The sequence below is a fragment of the Spinacia oleracea genome, chromosome 4, assembly GCF_020520425.1.
Source record: "Spinacia oleracea cultivar Varoflay chromosome 4, BTI_SOV_V1, whole genome shotgun sequence".
NCBI lineage: Eukaryota > Viridiplantae > Streptophyta > Magnoliopsida > Caryophyllales > Amaranthaceae > Spinacia > Spinacia oleracea.
Window position 1 is genome coordinate 13,880,251 of NC_079490.1, and position 18,359 is coordinate 13,898,609.

An 18,359-nucleotide genomic window follows, 5' to 3' on the forward strand; every position below is an offset into this window, starting at 1 on the left:
AAATAGAAATATTACAAATTAAAGAGAACGGAGAAAAAGTTAATATTCAGTTCTCTATAAGTTAATGTTTTGAGTATTCACTATTCATTTTTATTCTATAAGGGAACTCTGAGGTCAATTTTGTAAATGCTCTTTTGGTGTCCCTCTATAAAATAGTCTAAAACACCCTCCATAACTTCCTCATCAAATTGAGTTAATTAAAAAAGCTATTTTTTATGACACGGAATACAATTTATTTAAAAACCGATTAGTTAATGCAAATCAACAATTAAGAAAATCTAATGCAAATCATGCCGCAATCTCTAAAAGACATAAAAGAAAATTAGTCAATCAAATTTAATGCTATTTACCAATTATATATATTCACATTATTTGAAAAATAAAATTAAAAGACATATAAAGAAAATAGTTAGTCAATCAGATTTAATCACAACATACAAAAAGTCAAAAAAGTCACAATCAACCAATTAATCACAGCCAAATATACCCCTAATTAGTCACATAATTTATTTTTTTCCTTTCAAGTAATTTATCATGCCACATTTTTATATTGTCACAAATAAATTAATAAATCATATTATAATTTAAATTTTTTAAACAAAATTCAATCAAAACAATATTTACGGAGTACTCCGTAATAAAAATTCCCACAATTAATTTGATATCTACTTTTTCTACAAGGAAAGTTTGTGAAACTTTTTTCTACCTAACATAGTTTTGTTTTCTTATACATCTTTGTTGGCATCGCGTGGAATCTTGGTAGATTTATTTCGATATATTTTATTTATTTATTTATATACAACTAAAAATTTAAATGTCCAAAGATGCCCGTTAACAAGCATGAAAGTCAAAACTTTATAACTAAAAAAAAACAGAGAAAGTAATATATATGTATTGATCCAATACACCGCACGGGTTCCAGTGAGAGCACACATCAGTAATCAAACGAGAGGAATACACCTCAGTCTACCATTGTCAAGGTCTCACCTTATTTTAGTCCCCGTTAGTTGGGAAGATAAATCCTTCCAGATTATTTAGAAATGTTCATGAATTATAATTATGGTATATCTTCAATAAGAGATGGAAATACAACAGGAAAATCCCCTACAATTGAATTTTTTTTCTTGAATTTCCAACGCATTGGTGTTTTCCTTAGTGCTACATTTACCCGTATGCGTGTTCTACTGTTCTGGTGTTTATGGCATGTTGAATCACATTCTGTGCCAAATCCATTCAAGATAATTAGGATCTACATTTTGTCTTTATATTAAGCCATGCAGTAAATATTTAACAGATCCATCTCCTGGGAACAATTCCGAACATCTGTGAGGTAAGTGAAACTGCAAGGCGGTATATTTCAAAAAGGCTCATTTCTCTACTTTTGATTTCTATATGACAAAAAGGAATACAACATAAAGCAACTTTTTGGGAGGCATCCAAGAGACCAAAATTACTTCTACACATTCTATCTACAGTTACGGAAGGAACCCCCCTGTAAAAAAGTGTTTTCCAAGTGTGTATATGGTGTTTATATTAGTGTGTGTGCCAAAAAGGGATCATGATATACAGCCTATGCTGCAAAAAAAAAAATTCAAGAGCATCCTGTTACTGCAGCTCCACCAATCCTCGGCTCAAAACTTTCAGCAATCGGACAAATGAATCAACCTAGTAGTAAAATTTTCAGCCACTTGTATTGTCATCTTCACTATCTTCATCACCATCGCTGCACCTCCAAAAATGATCCAATTAGTAAACAAAGTAGGAACAAAAGTGAGTTAAATAGATGGGATAGATAGATAGCAATACGTTTCATTTTCTAATTCTACTAGGATTCTAAGAAGCTAAATTGTGATGGTTCACTTTGATCTCAACCTACAAGAACACACTAAACATTTCTCTACAATCAAGTGTCTTTTAAATGCTAAATTCATATTACAACTCAACATTCTTTTGCTGATCCCATCTTAAAGCTGGCTGCTACACTAAAAATCATACAACTCACAAGGTAAAGTCACAAATCACTTCAGTCAAAGCATCTCTTAAAAACCTGAACTAATTTTGGGCAACTTTCCTCTAATCCGAATACTAGGTGATGAGAATGAGAAAAAGAATCAACTATAGCATTATGATGAAAATGAAGAACAATCAAATCAACCAGTGTGAATAATTTAACAAGAATACATTTGGTACAATAATGAAGAAAACTCATTTATTTATCATCATTACATGGTATTCATATAATTTACTTGCCAGGAACATGTTTGAAGTATGAACTCGTGCATTTCAGGATAACATGATTAAGGGAAATCTGATGCTACAGCTACTATGTTGAATACACTTGGATAAACAGGGACATACCTGTCTTCGGGATATTTAGCAAGTCGCCTTGCATCCAAGCCAGTGATGTATTTTTGGGCTGCCTGAACATTTTCTGGTCCTGGATACAGTGGGCCAACATAAGGCATGTAAAAGAAGCAGTTTTAAACAAAAATTCTATTGTTGCCCTAAACTCACGTAGACCCTAAATGAATGTCCCAACAAAAAATTCACATCTCTATTCCAAATAAACCCTCTCTCCATCCCCACACCTTGCCTCCGTGCAAAACCCAAAAATAAATTCACAAGCTTCCTGTTATTTTCCGACAATATGACAGAATCGAAACAACCTTAGTAAAGTAATTACCTTTAGTCAATTGGAAAGCATGCACCGCGCACCGTTCTGCAGCAAGCTTCACTGGTGTACTTCCATCCTTCAGACGTTCGGCCAACACAGGACCAAAAATCGACATATGGGCCATAATGGCAGTAGGATTTGCCTGCCAAACAATATAATTCAATTGCTACATCAGAACAAATATAAAGATCATACATCAAAAACTTTGTCCAGAAAAATATGTTAAATGCTTACCTTTGCAGCAGCCTTCAGGGCAGATAATGCCCTCCGTCTAACTTCACTGGATTCATCTTGCAGCGCAGAAACTATGGAGGACACAGTTTGAGCATGCAAGGAACTACTCGATGGATCACTTTGAATTTGATAAATCAGATATCGTCCTAGTGCTTTGGTAGAACTTTCACGAACTGGGAACTGTATTTGGGAAGAAAATGAAACCTTTATCAGGATTTAAGAAAAGGAAAATATTAATTAATTATCTTGATCTCATTGTGCACTCTGTGGCATGTGGGTATCTTTCAGGTGGTACCTTTTCATCCTTTAACTTGTCTTTCAGCATAGATATAATGGATGATGACCAAGATGATAGACAAACTCCCGATGGGCAGTGCCGAAGAATGGATGAGACAGTGAGAACTGAACCATGTCTGGCAGTCCAGCTGGAAGAAAAAGCTAAATCTAAAAGTTCTTTGAGTAGATCTGCAAGCTCACTGTCCTCGATGTACTGTAGTAAAAATAATATTTTAGAAAAGAAAAATAACGTGAGATACTTAGAAGAGTGAAGTCACAATATTTGTTAATTGGTACACGGACGGAGATAGGCCTAAAGCAATATCTTTTCTCACATACCTTGGATGTGATTCCAATGATGATAGCAGAAAATACACGAACTTGATCATCTTCAAGATCAATAAAACTTTTTAACAGGTCACAGACACGAGTTTTAACAGCAGCGCTTAAACTCTTCCCCGCATGCTTTACTACACCTCTGAGAGCAATTAAAACTGCTTCTCTTACGCCTCCATCAGATGCCTAATAACGAGCAGTGCAAAATTAAACAACGCACAAGCTAGTGAAGGAGTAAATAAAGACAATACAGGGACAAAAATTACCTGTAAACTAATTAAAAGATCGCTAACTAAGGGATCAACCCTACTGCTGAGTGCACTTAGTTTCCCTAGAGCCAATGCTGCACTTGAACGAACAGTCCTGCAAGAAACAACTATTAAGTAAGCTCCCCACAATAGAAACCCTAAGTACTGCACCAGAAGACAAGACTATAACACTTGTAATTGTTGCTGCAAAGTCATTTAAATCAGTATCTGACCGGGTGTTGTCCTGTAGACATTTGATGAACGTTGTTTGCAACTGGGGAAGAAAAGGTTTCAGGGCCATGCCACCCTTCTTAATTATGATAGTCAAAGTTGACAAAATGGCACTTTTAACTTGCCATGGGAATCGGTCACCAATGATACGAATTAGGGGCCTGCAGTCAGAGAATGAAATTTTGTCAGAATTTATTTTTCTCTACACCGTTACAAAAGCTATATGTATCATAGATAAATATCGGATCAAGGAATTGTCAAGGACAATATGTTAGGAAATGCATTCAAAATCTTCTCTCCAGCTCGATCATGCACCGACATCACACATCAAAACTTGAGGGGGAGATACAAAACTAAATCAATGACATCAAAATATGCATTCCTTTAAAAGGAAAAATAATGTGCATGCCAGATTCAACCTTCCGAGTTCAAACACCCAATACAAGGAATAAGCACAGCATGCAAAGTGCACAAGAAAAGCAAAACGCTGTTGAACAATCAACATAGGGTAGATCGTGTAAGAATGAGTGAACCAGAACAGACACAGAAGAGAAAGAGACGAGCATTAGAGGACCAAAGAGATTTAAAGCATATCCTATCTTTTAAAGATATTTAAAGTATATCTGTATGGAAAATCATAAAATCGTGTAATGCAAACATGACTATATACCCCGTTATTGGTATAACAAATGCCTTCAGCGCTTGTTCACTAGTAACATCAATCAATTCTCCAAGACCTAAGGCTGCTTGTTCCCTCAGTTCTGCTGATCCACTTATTAAACCCTGTCAAGAAAACAAAAAAAGAGTTCAGAGTCGAGTTTATTTCTACAAAAGAATGAGGGAGGAAACACCATAAAGAAATAATTATACTGCCTAATTCTCATATGAATGTTTATGAGAAGGTTACCACAAATGAAGCACTAACAAGAAATGCATTATAAACACATAATTATCTTGAGATGCTAGGTCTAACACCATAAAAGTAACTTATGCTGCTCCTTTGTTCCATATGGTCTGCATGAGGTTTTACACTTCTATTCACAAAAGCACCAGCCAGAGCATAAGCTGTTAATATAAACTGGATCCCTTACAGAATTATTGGGACATTTAACAAAGGAAAACAGGCATCAATATGAATGCAGCAATTGAAAATTTTAATCCACCATATGGGGAACATGTGAAAAAATTTCCAGTCAGTGAGTAGGAATAATGTGTAGGATTGAAAACAGCAAATGTACAAAGGAACGCTGAAAGTCAAGGCAGCAGACTAGGATCCTATTGACACTAGATTGCAAAAGCATGGCAAAGAAAACTATCAGTTAGACAGGGCCTCAGTGGTCATTCATTCATTATCATTACCCCATTTCCTCAAAGAGGCTCCCGCAAGAAGCGGGGGTCGGGTGTACGCAACCTTACCCTGCAATTGCAGAGAGGTTGTTTCCAATTGACCCAAAAGCGATAACGGGACGACAACAGGCAGACCATCTTCTACTTCATGGAAAGGAAGCGAAGAGGTTTTAAGAGCCATTTTGATTTAGTCCATTACAGGGCCTCAGTGGTACGTGCAAAAATTTACAAGCCCATGATACTAAAACATGAAACTTTTCTGATCAATCTAGAATTCTAGGTTGTTCAATTCCTGAGCAATCTATTGTTCCATTGAATCGTATGATTCTAGCTAACCAAACCCGACACCAGATAAACCCACACATCATTGTTGCATACAATTTTGATCAAAAGAGTTCAATGTCCAAGCAATGGCTAGGCAACAACAGCAAAATCAGACAACTTTGAGAATGGTCTAGACTCAAAGATAATCACCAACTGAAAAAATAAAACAAACAATTCCTTGTGGAAGTAACTTATAACATAGGCATGGAAAACTACAAGCATAATCTGGGACAACAAAAAAAAAAGTTATGACAGCCTGCCGGGTGAACAAAATAATACTCCGTCAGTTAATTATAATTGTTCCACTTTGACTGTTCACATTTTACAATGCACAACTTTGGCCATTGTTATCTCTAATTATCTATAAGTAAAAGTTTATATTTTAAAAATATAGAAGACAAACCCAATGATATTTTACAGAATAACCCTTCTTATAAATTAGTAGAAAAATATGGTAAAAGTAAGACATGTGGAGAAGCCAACAGGAAACCATTAAAAAAGGGAAGGGGGTAAACGAACTTGGTAATTCCAACTAGCTATGAGCCATTAGGCCCCATTACACATTACAAACTTTCAAGAAGATAACCGCAGAAAATAAAGATTTAGCAACAGGCTAAAAATAAAGAAGATACCTGCAGAAAGATAGGAAGCACCGGTTGCAGCGCTTTTGGAAGACAAAATCCTGGTACCAGTACCGGTCCTCCCTACAAATTTAATAGACCATTTAACCTTCTGGGTTTATTTCCATACTCACTTGAACCACAGAGCAGAAACATCACCAATAAAAGAAAATCTTAGCCGAAAAGAAGAACTATTAAAAAAGATACCTTCTTCTTTCTTCTTTCTTTATCTCTAGCTGTGGATACAGCATCACGAACCAGCTTTATGTGACTGGGAAGTACTTCTTTTGGGATTGAACTTACAACCCTTGACAAAGCCTCCCATGCAGTCTGAGAAATAAACAAATGAGAAGTGATTCATGGAATAGAGAAGTCAAAGCATATGAGCAATGTATCTGCGAATACTACCACAACAGTGTCGTGATCAGAATCACTGAGCAGAATAATCAAGGTAGATATAACACTGGGAGCTTCATCATCCAAATAGAGCTTGCTGTTCTCGAAAAGATGGCCAATAAGGTATGAAGCACTTCTCCTAATTGAAACCTGGGATCCAGATAAGTTGAAAATAACAATTGGTTCAACACATGAGAAACATGACTCAGGATTGAGAACTAAGAGATTAAATTTTGCAGGACATACCTTACTATCACCAGAACCTTGAATAAGCTCTGATATCAAAGAATCAATTCCTTCATCGTCAATAACCAATACAACAGTCTCCGCAGCCTTCTTTGCCAAATCTTTGACATCCTACAGATTGAAATCAACTTGTGATAAATGGTACAGCTAATAAAGGAAAAAGGAACATGTGCGGGTGGGGAAAGGAAGCCAAATGCTTGAGATTCCACATACCACATTGTCATCACTCATTGCTGACAGCAGGGCAGGAAGAACAGTATTAAGGTGTACATTAAGACCAGACCCAGCAACCTCCGCCAAAGCTCCAAGAGCATGTGCATTAAATTCACTACAAACATTCACAAGAATAATGTAGATTATAGAGACAGCTCTTTGAAGAACAGACACATCAGACAGGAGAGTTAAACATACCTGAGGGGAAGCTGAACCAGCTTTGGCAAGATATGAGGCAATACCGCTGCAGTTCTCACACTGAAATTACCATTTCGAAGAGATAAGCTAGAGTCCCTGAATTTTTTTTGACCAGCAATGTGGCCCATGAACAAGGAAACTAACCTTAATATTTGTTTAAGACCATCTAATGCATTGTCAGAGGTTGCATCATCCTCTAAAGCATGCAGAAGAGTAGGAACAATCTCATCAATAGCTTGCAACCCAGCACTCTGTAGAAAATACAGCATTAGTAATTTCCAACATTTCAGACTTGATTACAGGAGGAAGTGAAAAATAAGCAAATAGAACCTTGTATAAAGTACTGAATGCCATGCCTGCTGACTCACGGACCTCAGGTTCACTGTTTGCAAAGAAATAATTGTTGTCTTAGCACAGTACTAATTCAGAACTCTAAAAACTGATCAAAACTTTGCCTTGGGAACAAAAAACTTCATTTACAAAAATAATGTGATCTCCGCAGGAAAATATTTTTTACAAACCTATCACAAAGAGCAGTTCGAATTGTAGGGATAAGTTCATCCATAAAACTTAACAACTGACTCTTGCCAGCACTCCCCATCACCTCACTCAGACCAATGCAAACACCCTGTTCACCGAATAAGCATATATATTCAGGTATCAATTTATTTTTTTAACTATAATCATCACACCACAATCATAAAGATACAGAAAGTACACAAAAATATTATTACGAATAAACATAGGTAACCAGAAAAGATAAGACTATTCCACACAATTTATTAAAGAACCAATAATCTGAAGAACACAGCATCAGAAGTTCACATTCCAGTTTTGCATGGAAATATAAATTTCTGAATAGCATACATCACATGAAATTAGAAACCGATGACCAATTGAGTAAATATTTGTTATTTATCAATGTGAGGGAATAAGTGGAAGGAAAGTGAAAAAATACATACATAAGGCAACATGCCATAAAGCACAGACCCAACTCAGGTGCGGAGGAATCCACTTGGAGACAACTAAGAGCACGGTGTCTATACCATAATTCATTACTATTTAGCAGCAACTACAGACCATTTTCCGTTGGTGTTGCACCACACACAAAAACGCAGAGAAGTCTCTGATGCAAATTTCAGTCATTTTCCTCAAACTTTTGTCACTCTATGAATAGGCTTCATATAGAAAGTATTCAGTGGTAATATGAAATACTTCACCAACAAAACAAGACCGTATTAAAAAAACAGGGTAGTTGGTTAACACCAAAATCTTTTCATGACTGACAACTCGTCAAGCGAAACAAACACAATTGAAAAAGATACCTACTACTTAATACCAAGTACATCTTAGAGGAACAATGCATTAATACGACTTTATAGTGGATCCATTGGACTCTGAAATTGAAAAGCGCCAAAACATGAAAACACAGAAAAAATAATCACTTTCCAGGAGAAACAAACAAAGAGAGGATTGCAAATTCCATAAAGCACATCTCAATAAGAATAAGATTGGTTTAATGTAAACACAAAACATGGGGATGTTTCATACTTGTCTTCTGCCAGAATCAGGGTCTTTTAATCCACCAGATAGAATAGGTATAATCATAGGAAGCACCCTTTCACCAAGCTTCCTAACAAGGTCACCCAACGCCCTTCCTGCAACCTAAAGACAAACACAAGTGCAAATAATGTACACAAGTCACATACTAATCTCAATTCTTAACTAAGAACAGAAGTAAACGTTAACAAACCTGCCGCCTCTCATTTGATGGCGATGCAAGAGAGGATATCAGAGTATCCATCAATACAGGCATAATTTCCTTCAGTGTCCTAGGGGTATTTGCTACTATGGTCTTCCATACATGTAAAGCAGCCTATAAAAAATAGAAACAACCAAATCCCAAAACTTAATACAGAATTTAATCAAAATTGAAAAAGAAGGAAGATCCTTTGGAGCACTTAAACTGGATAGTTACCTGACGCACTGATACACTGACATCAGTCCGAACCATGTACAAGGCAGCAAGAATTTCGTTACGTTTCTCTCTACCAAGCACCTCAATAATAGCACGTCCCTGTGCTTCTGTACTAGCCCCCTCATCATCGCTACCTCCCTCAAGCAATGCTTTCCCAGAAGTTCCAGCAACCTAAATATAACAAACAAACAAAAAAAACTTGGTGAGGGAGACAGCAATATGGTATCAATAATTTCATAAAGACGGCAATGAAGAAAAGGGAGACAGCATTATGGTATCACTATTTCATAAAGATAGCACCAAAGAAAAGGGAGACATCAATACGGCATCAACTATTTCAAAAAGCCTCAAAAACACACCTTAAATAACAAGTCTCCCAACAGCTCGACAGAACTCTGTCTAATACGCCAGCTATCATTAAAAATTCCATCCTCAACAGCAGGAAGTAGAAGACGTAAAGACCTGAAACAAGTACAACAAAACAAGCATAGCACACAAGGTAATTATTAGTCTCACAGTTCCATGTAATCCAGGATCAAATGTTCAAAAAGGATTAAGCCCATAGTTTCACAAACAGATCAGATATAACGTATCATCTATACATGACTAGAGTCACTAGACTAATAGACCAGATATCAGTCACATCCCCATTTACTTCAGTACTTGATGCAATGATAAACGAAAATCCCAAATTTTTGGCCTACAGGGAATAACATTTTTTGGGTTGTAGCCCCCATTTTGCAAATAGTTCAAACAAAATCCAAAGAAAAAGTGTGAGTTACAAGCAGAAAAAAGGGAGATTTAAAAAAGAGAAATGGAACAAAAGAACTCACGTAATTGCATAGTGCTCAACAAGAACATGTCCGGCACTAAGAGCCGCATCACGAACAGATTCATTTTCATCAGCAAGACCTAGACAACAATTGAGATTTAAATAAGTTAATAGGATGGGGAGGGGGAGAGGACTATGTACACAGTATCAGACTGTAGAAAAAGAAAAAAGAAAATCAAAGATCAGATTCCGAAGTCCACTAACCATCAATGATAGCAGGCAACACCTGCTGTAAATAGTTCTGGAATTGTACACCAAGAGACCTGGGCATAAACTGAAGATGCATTCAAATTAGATAACTCATTGAAGGATAATCCTATTATCCGAATATATCATATAATTATGAGTACCTTGAAGACAGTCAGATAACCTTCTCGAACATTGCCCTTTTGATGAGAGCAGTTCCTTATAATATCAGGAAGAACATGCTCAAAGTACGCGATACCAAGAGCCGACATAACCTAAAGAGAGACCATTAGAGAAGAATCAGTACAAATAATTTTCAAACTCAGAACAGCAATCACTCCTTTCAAATGGAAAACAGTGCATTAGCAAACATTTTGAAAAAAGACATCAGATACGAAATATCCCAAATAAACCACAATTTAAGATACACTTTGGATGCTCAGATGAAACTTGCAACTGGGAAAGAAAAAATATCTAATTAATAAGTTTTAGAATTCTAGATGAATCCGATAAACAAACCTAGTAAGGTATTAGAATATTGAACTACAAATGCTAGATAGAAACAATATTTAGCAATAGTATCAGAAACAGTAATATAGAACACCCATTATAACTGATCACTGCTCTATAAGGTTTGTATATAAACCACCCACAGAAAAGGGGGGGGGGGGGGGACAAAAAGTTGAGGAACATGTTCTCTTACATCCTACATTAAATTCCTATAAGCAAAATATCACAAAAGGAAACATCAGTTTTTAGTAATGTTGGATATCATCCAAGAACGTTAACTGCAAAAATGTCAACATTCAACAGAAACTAAAATGAATGAGCCAAAAGAAAAACAACTCGGTGTTCCCACCTCACTCAATCCCTGAGCAGCACCAGAACGTTCAACATTACTTCCCTCGGATTTAAGCGTCTCCAAAAGCCATGGAACAAGGTCAGGGAAATGTTCTTCTCCCAGTCCCTTAATAAGGGAGCCAAGTGCCCTAGCAGCCACGGAGCGAACCTCAGGTATTGGATCAACAAGAACCTGCACAGGGGCAGAAATATTACAACACTGATACTATGCATTTAGGAAATATATCTAAGCATACATATATATAAACACATACCTTTTTCACTTCAGGAAGGAGCAAGCCAATGTAGGGTATCATGTCTCTAGGCTCAGTCACTAAAGAGCACATATTACCAACAATTTGGGAAGCTTTCTTTTTAGTTTCAGCACTCCTTTCCCTTAAGCCTCGATGAACAATTGGTACCAGAAGAGCAAGTGAAGGAGCGTCAACCGTGTTCACGAAAGTTGTCTGCAATTAAAAGCTGTGAATATCACAGAGAAGGAATACGTAGACGATCACAAGTGTTATAAAGTATTATTAATAAGATTACTTGGAGAAGTATGTCCAGAGCAATTCTCGTGTGATCATTGGGATCAGAAAGAGCCGTCAGCAGAGTAGCAACCAGGGAGGCAATTTCAGGATTTTTTATCACACTTCCAACCTGCAAAGAACAGAAAATAAATATCTCGATTGTCTTGAAGAGAAAGCAGAATGTCTAGTTTCAAAATTTACCTGCTGAAGAGCAGTCTGTCCAGCTGACTGAACCTTTGGATGGGTATCTGTCAGCACCTGTCACAGTACCAATACCTCAAAATCGTAGGGAGCAAGATTTATATCAAAGACGATGTATTAATTTTAAATGAAATGTCATATTTGCAAAGACACATACCTCTGTCAATTTAGGCACAATCTTAGGCAAGCATTGTGACAATTGTTGAGGAGCACAATATGCCATTGCACCAAGTAGCTGAACACTGCTTTGTTTTGTTCTCCAAGCCTTATCTTCAAGACCCTGCGCAGACCAAGGACAAGTACAATAAGAATTAAAGAAAAGCCAGTAGGCCTTAAAGATCATTGCCACTAAGAAAAAACAAACAATGCAATATGTTTCTCCTTAAGTTATTTAATTGAGGATGAAATCGTAAATTAACATGGCACATCTGAATCCATCTAGAGTAAAAGGGTTGCATAACAACTTTTGAAAAAGCACAAGATTGTGATCAAATTAAGAACACTAAGGGAAAAAAAAGGACAAAGCAGATTAATTATTGCAATATAAACAAAGCTCGAAACTGTATTCTTTGTGATCAATTTCAAAATACTGCTGAAACAACTTAAGTCGTTCATAGTATCAACAATGTTATCCTCTTTGAATTTCAAACCTCTTTAAACCACAGGAGTTCAATAACCCCAATGTTACATGATAGTATGATACCCCTTCAATTTAAAAACAAAGAGATAAGTAATAATTGCACAATGGACTGGATGGAAGAAAATGCATAGTTAAGGCTCCGGTTGTTTGTTTTGACAGAAAACTTTCCCGGAAAATGATTATCCCATTATTCCATAGTTAAGGGTGGAATTTTTTTTCCCAAAGGTGGAAAATATTTTCCTTGTGCAAAGAAGGAATGCCACATTTTCCTCCTTAATCTCATACATTTCTTTTTCTCTCTCCCATCCATCCTCTCCTCTCCACTTCCATTCTGTTTTTTATGAACTTTTCTTGTAAGGAAACAAAGGAAACTATTTACCGGTGTGTTTTTCTTGAAAATTGTTTTCAATGGAAAATCGTTTTCCATTGGAACAAAAAGTGCTTTTTCCAGAAAATTACTCAAATCCATGCAACACAAAACAAAGTGAGGGCATTCTTGTTACGGCATAAAACAAGAGAAACGTTCAGTTATTTTTTCTGAAAGCTCAGGAAAGCCTAACAACTTGCTCGGTAGGATGAAAAAGAAAGAAAAGTGAAGTATATTACAGAGTAACAGATGTTGACAGTATGGTTTCAAATATATAAACAGAATTCAATGGAAAGGAAAAGAATAGACAAGAACTACAACTTTATCAAACTCAAACTTTTCTTTTCTCCCAAATTTGGTGGGATTAGGATAAAAAAGCAAATAAATAATAGGAAAAATTAACATCAATTATACCAACTAATGGCGACCTTCTCATTTTAATCCGAACTAATGTTTAACCTGAAATAATCTCAATTAATATAGTATCCTTCTCATAACAGTCCGACCTTACCAGTAACCTGTAAAACCGGTAAAGACTAATTTCTTTTCTCTAAAAAATCTTTTAACATTTCTTCCTTACAAGAGTTAGAACCACCATAGCCAAGCTACTAACACCACTCTCCCTTTACCCCACATCCTTGGCCATTATCCTTCCCATTGCATTCTCTGCTTAACCCATTTTCAAAATCAAGCTAAAAACCATAAAGAGAAGTACAAAATTCCGCAGAAATATTCAACTTATAGACCTGTACGAGATATTAAGAGAAATAATTTCAGAAAAAGCATAATTTCAAACCACAAATCAATCTAAAATACATCAAAAACCACATAAAGTCAAAGTACCTCAATGAAATTAAGTGATAGCTTCACTAAAAAGAAAACTACAGAAAGAATGAATTACAGTTTGATTAACAATTTTGGTGGAATTGATGAGAGGAGGTTTCTTGGGAGACGAGATAACACCTTAATCTCCTTCTCCCCCCATTTTGCAACACACCTCATTTTATCTCCTGTATTATTCTAATGATAAAATGTTTTTTGCAACAATATCCACTTCATAGTTCAACTGGGTCGTTTTCCTCTTTCGACCCACCCACCATTTTCTCATCTTACCCGAACCACCTTTTGCTCAACTGGAGAAATCGAAGGATCGAGTTGCGTGGGAACTTCGAAAATGACAAATTACCAATTTTAATAACTCTCCTTATTTAATCAGAGTTTAACTATGTGTGATTGATTGAATACTATTTGTTGATTTTAACCACATTTAGTATGGAAGAAGAATTTAAAGCCCAAAATTAAGAATGAATGGAGGGAGTGGAATTCAGAAGAATAAAAAATCAAAAGAAGACAAAGAGAGGGAAAAAGATAGATGGTGTGTACATTTAGACCATAAAGTGAGGTATTGCAGTGGAAACTCTTCTCCATCAAAGAAGGGAAGCTATTGCGAAGAGAATTAGGTGATGCCATCAAATTACCGGGTACAACAGGTTGATGAGCAAGACTGTTTTAAGAAAGTTGGCGATAAATCAGGATTATTCAAGGTTAAATAGTAGTTGGGATTAATCTGAGAAGATTGTCAATAGTTGGGATTATTAATGTTAATTTTCACTAAATAATAAAACCTCCAAATATTGTCATACCCTTTGATTAAACAACGGATTACTTTCCCTTTAATACAAATTAACCAACGGATTCCTTTCCCTTAATACGGATTCTTTTCTTCTGTCTGTTCTATCTTTTCCAGTCATCTTCAAAAAACAATTAAGCTATGAATGGTCATTTTTTAAAGGATGGATGGAGGGAGGGATAAATACACAATATGCAGTACATGCGTACATATTCAAAAGGGCCCGTTCGGTATTGTTTTTTGTTTCAGTTTTTGTTGTTGTTTGTAAAACTAAAAACCCAAATATGAAAACCACAAAAAATAGGTTGCAATTTTTGGTTGCCAGTTTTCAAAATCGACATGATTACTATAGGTATGACTAATTCTAAAGTTTGTGATTCAATCTAAATCATATGACCTTCAAAATCAAAAAACCAAAATTTGGCAGTGTTACAGAACGAGCCGTAAATTGCAAGCAGAAACGAAAAATGGATATGAAACAAAAGGGAGAATATCAGGATATAATGATTGTATGCAATACATCTTACAGACCAAAACAAAACCTATCTCCTTTGTGATTTTCTAGGAGACCGGGTTATTAGGACAGTAAGAATTAACAGTTAAATTAGTGACAAATTACAAAGATTGAAATAAACAAATAACAACGTAAGTACCTTTAGCAGAGAAGGGAGAACAAGCTTGACCCCCTGAGCAGAAAGATTCGACATCATTGCACGAGCAGCACACTCCGCAGCATCACGAACAGCGGTTACTTGATCAGAGAAAGACACCAAGAGTAATGGAAGCATTTGAATCACGTAGCTGAACATGAAAAAACAGCCATCAGAAGACAGAAAACGATGGTTTTTTGGAGTGTACACCTGATAGGAGGGAAACAAAAAATCATAATCAAAGGCGGGACTGTATTTTATGTCCCAACACATACGGTTCAAATAGTTTTCCGAGCTTTTCACAGAGACACTCAAATCCAAGCAGCGCCCCCTCACGACGCTTCGCAGAAGTCCTGGAAAGTGAGCAGATAGTTAAACTAGTGATAACAGACTAACTAAAAGAAGTAACCTTTAGGAATGTTGTATGCATTCAGAAGAAGCCTAAAGAAGTGGCAATCTTCTACATCCCTTTAAAAATCAAACTTGGAACCTCTGAACACAAGTACTTAATACTCCGTAAAATACAAGTTTCAGTATGATACGAAACAAAAGATCAGCGTACTATTCACAATGGAAGTAATATCCTACATAGAAGAATTCAGAAAAGAAAACACTCCTTCAAATCCAAAATAAGTGACCACATAAGTAATCTTTTCATTTCCATTCTGAAGGGACATTAATGCTCAATGCATTACTAAATCAGTTCAACTTATCAATCCAAATTGAATTGTCAATTTTAAATATCAATACAACAATTAGCATCTCCTTTACTCTATGTGTAGAACCCTAAAGAGATACAAGTATTAATTTTGGAAGGAGTGACTAGGATTAATCCACGAGATGGCCTATATACCAGAAAAAAGTACATTCAAGTGCAATGCTGACATGTTTTCCTACGCAGTCTGGGATATAATTACAAAAAACTAGAACACAAATTAACCATTTATTTTCCAACAAACTCACCTCTTTTAGCAATATTGTATCCCGAAAATGCCAAATGGTGCGAACACACATAAACAAAGGTGCCGTTTGGTTTACAAAGGGGAAAGGGAATGAGTTTGAGAAAGGGAAAGAAGAATATTGGGAAGCTAAACCCTCAGATGTACTAGGTTGTTTGTTTTAGAAATAAAAAAATGCATTCACGTAAGGCAGACACAATGGCATACTTCTTTAAAAATTCTGCATCTGATAGAGTGAGAACATAGAAAGAGCACCTGTCAATAAGGCCTTCACGTAAGGCAGACACAATGGCATACTTCTTTAGACAAGAAATTCCAAATCCCTTGACAACCCCAGCTAGTCCGAACGCCGCTCCACGACGTTCTCCATATTTGTCACTCTTCATCATTTGATCAAGAAGCCCAGAAACAAGAACTGGGCCGTCTTCCTGAGAAAGAGAACTGTGGGTCAGAGATGGAAGCTTTGCCCAAAGAATATGCAGAAAGCATCCTCTAGAGGACAACAGATAAAAGCGAAGACCCAAAGTTTAAGGCAGAAAAATTCAGCATAGAACTATATCTATTGAGTATTGACAAATAACAAATTACATGAAGGACAGTCACATCAACAGGGACAAAAAGCACAGACAATGAAAAAATGAAACTCAAAACAATTTTCAAAATTTAAGGTCTTTTCTAGTCCCCGATCCTCAAATTCATTCTCCAAGTTTAAACTGCGAAACTCACAAAGTACCCTTAATACCAGCCTTATGAAGTAACCTGAGAGGAATACGGTTGAAAACACCAAGGAGCATGCATCCTATTTATTTAGAGGATGGCATTCAAATTCAAAACGCAAGGAAATAATAGTAGTTAAGGTCCATGCATGCATAGAAGTGTAAAATGTGCCACAAGCCCACAAGCAATGTCAGGACAAGCTGGTGGTCACATTCGGCAATTCTCACCCATTGCTAAGGGAAGCCTTGCTTCAAAGCTTACTGATAACTGGACTAAAAGAGCTAATTCAGCATATATCGATTGCTGTTGAGCACATGTACACAACAAAAATAAAAAGTACTGGCCTAGTTATTTTCAATCGGGTCAGCATAAGCTATGTTTTGGTGGCTTATTAAACCTCATCAAATCCTGTAGGGTCTAGAAACCCATGCCCAAATGCTATGCACAGGTAAAAATTACCCACAGGAAACACTAAGTTGGCGATATTCTGGATACCTGTTTAGATGGCATTAGTGGAGACAAGCAAGATGAGACAGCCCTCTGCACAGCTTCAGAGGGAGTATTGAGCACATCAAGCAACTTCTCAACAACCGAATGGACTTTAGGGTCATCCTGTTAGATAGACAATTTTAGATCCAATCGCACAATAACCAAAATAATAACTGGAGGAGAAACAAAAATTCACAGCACCTTTGCCAAATGTTTCGCCAAAGCCCCAGTAAAAATAACTACACCTTCACGGACAAGATCGTACATTTCCTCATCAGAAGCCTAAATAACGAAGAAAAATACGACGCATATCAAATTAAGATGTTTCAAATAGTCGTAAAATATGAGAAACTGAAGGAACAATCCTAAAAGAAGAGTATAGATAATAATCAGTCATTTAACCTTTTTATTGAGATAGTTCTCAAAAATTGGAAATAACAAGGAAACATTATCTCTTCCATGTTTGTCTATGATCAATATGCCAGCATTGATCATTCTCCCACGAACATCTCCATTGGGATCAGCCTAAACAATCAACAACCACAATTTTTTTCTTATTCACTAAAAATAAATGATGACAAAGAAAAAAGCAAAACCAGTTTCACAAAGTAAAGGCTTTAATCTGACATATTGTACCGAAACAAGGACACAGGACATTACGTTCTCACCCGGGGTTTTAACAGAATGATCGTTATTCAGGTAAATCAGTTTCTTCCATTGAAATAATTCCTTGATTTTAAACCTATACTAATTGTCTCAAGTGAAACTACTATGTTAATTATTGTATTGCTTTATTTAAAACTATTATTTTAGTAGAATAAAGACATTTATTAAGTATCTAGAAGCAGTGAGCATGTTAACTATACGAAGGAATCCTCAAACTGTGCTTTGTTAGGTGTTAGCTACTCCTGGACTAAATTGTTCATCTCGTCATTCTCGTCTTCAAGTTTGTGGATCCATCCAACTAGAACTTCTTCTAGATTAAAGTTTGTTTATG

At 36.2% G+C, this 18,359-nt stretch overlaps 1 protein-coding gene across 1 annotated transcript in view; it reads right to left on the bottom strand.

The window, feature by feature from the left end:
* Positions 1–1,353: 1,353 nt before the first annotated feature.
* The window catches only part of LOC110792507 (protein ILITYHIA), a 37,500-nt gene continuing 20,494 nt past the window's right edge, over positions 1,354–18,359 (bottom strand). Inside the window, exons 25-60 of the mRNA XM_021997329.2 lie at positions 17,765–17,887; positions 17,564–17,644; positions 17,369–17,485; positions 16,412–16,584; positions 15,473–15,550; positions 15,201–15,348; positions 12,068–12,190; positions 11,911–11,967; positions 11,729–11,839; positions 11,455–11,646; positions 11,199–11,372; positions 10,504–10,614; positions 10,358–10,427; positions 10,155–10,233; positions 9,681–9,783; positions 9,322–9,492; positions 9,097–9,219; positions 8,895–9,008; positions 7,865–7,971; positions 7,674–7,725; positions 7,488–7,594; positions 7,344–7,403; positions 7,146–7,260; positions 6,933–7,043; positions 6,699–6,836; positions 6,498–6,620; positions 6,303–6,374; positions 4,670–4,782; positions 4,002–4,160; positions 3,787–3,883; positions 3,524–3,706; positions 3,204–3,398; positions 2,909–3,088; positions 2,684–2,816; positions 2,359–2,437; positions 1,354–1,723 (exon numbers count right to left, since the gene is read on the bottom strand). Coding sequence (XP_021853021.2) covers positions 1,681–1,723; positions 2,359–2,437; positions 2,684–2,816; positions 2,909–3,088; positions 3,204–3,398; positions 3,524–3,706; positions 3,787–3,883; positions 4,002–4,160; positions 4,670–4,782; positions 6,303–6,374; positions 6,498–6,620; positions 6,699–6,836; positions 6,933–7,043; positions 7,146–7,260; positions 7,344–7,403; positions 7,488–7,594; positions 7,674–7,725; positions 7,865–7,971; positions 8,895–9,008; positions 9,097–9,219; positions 9,322–9,492; positions 9,681–9,783; positions 10,155–10,233; positions 10,358–10,427; positions 10,504–10,614; positions 11,199–11,372; positions 11,455–11,646; positions 11,729–11,839; positions 11,911–11,967; positions 12,068–12,190; positions 15,201–15,348; positions 15,473–15,550; positions 16,412–16,584; positions 17,369–17,485; positions 17,564–17,644; positions 17,765–17,887 — 4,215 coding nt within the window. The 3' untranslated portion in view covers positions 1,354–1,680. The remainder of the gene's footprint in view (positions 1,724–2,358; positions 2,438–2,683; positions 2,817–2,908; positions 3,089–3,203; positions 3,399–3,523; positions 3,707–3,786; positions 3,884–4,001; positions 4,161–4,669; positions 4,783–6,302; positions 6,375–6,497; positions 6,621–6,698; positions 6,837–6,932; positions 7,044–7,145; positions 7,261–7,343; positions 7,404–7,487; positions 7,595–7,673; positions 7,726–7,864; positions 7,972–8,894; positions 9,009–9,096; positions 9,220–9,321; positions 9,493–9,680; positions 9,784–10,154; positions 10,234–10,357; positions 10,428–10,503; positions 10,615–11,198; positions 11,373–11,454; positions 11,647–11,728; positions 11,840–11,910; positions 11,968–12,067; positions 12,191–15,200; positions 15,349–15,472; positions 15,551–16,411; positions 16,585–17,368; positions 17,486–17,563; positions 17,645–17,764; positions 17,888–18,359) is intronic.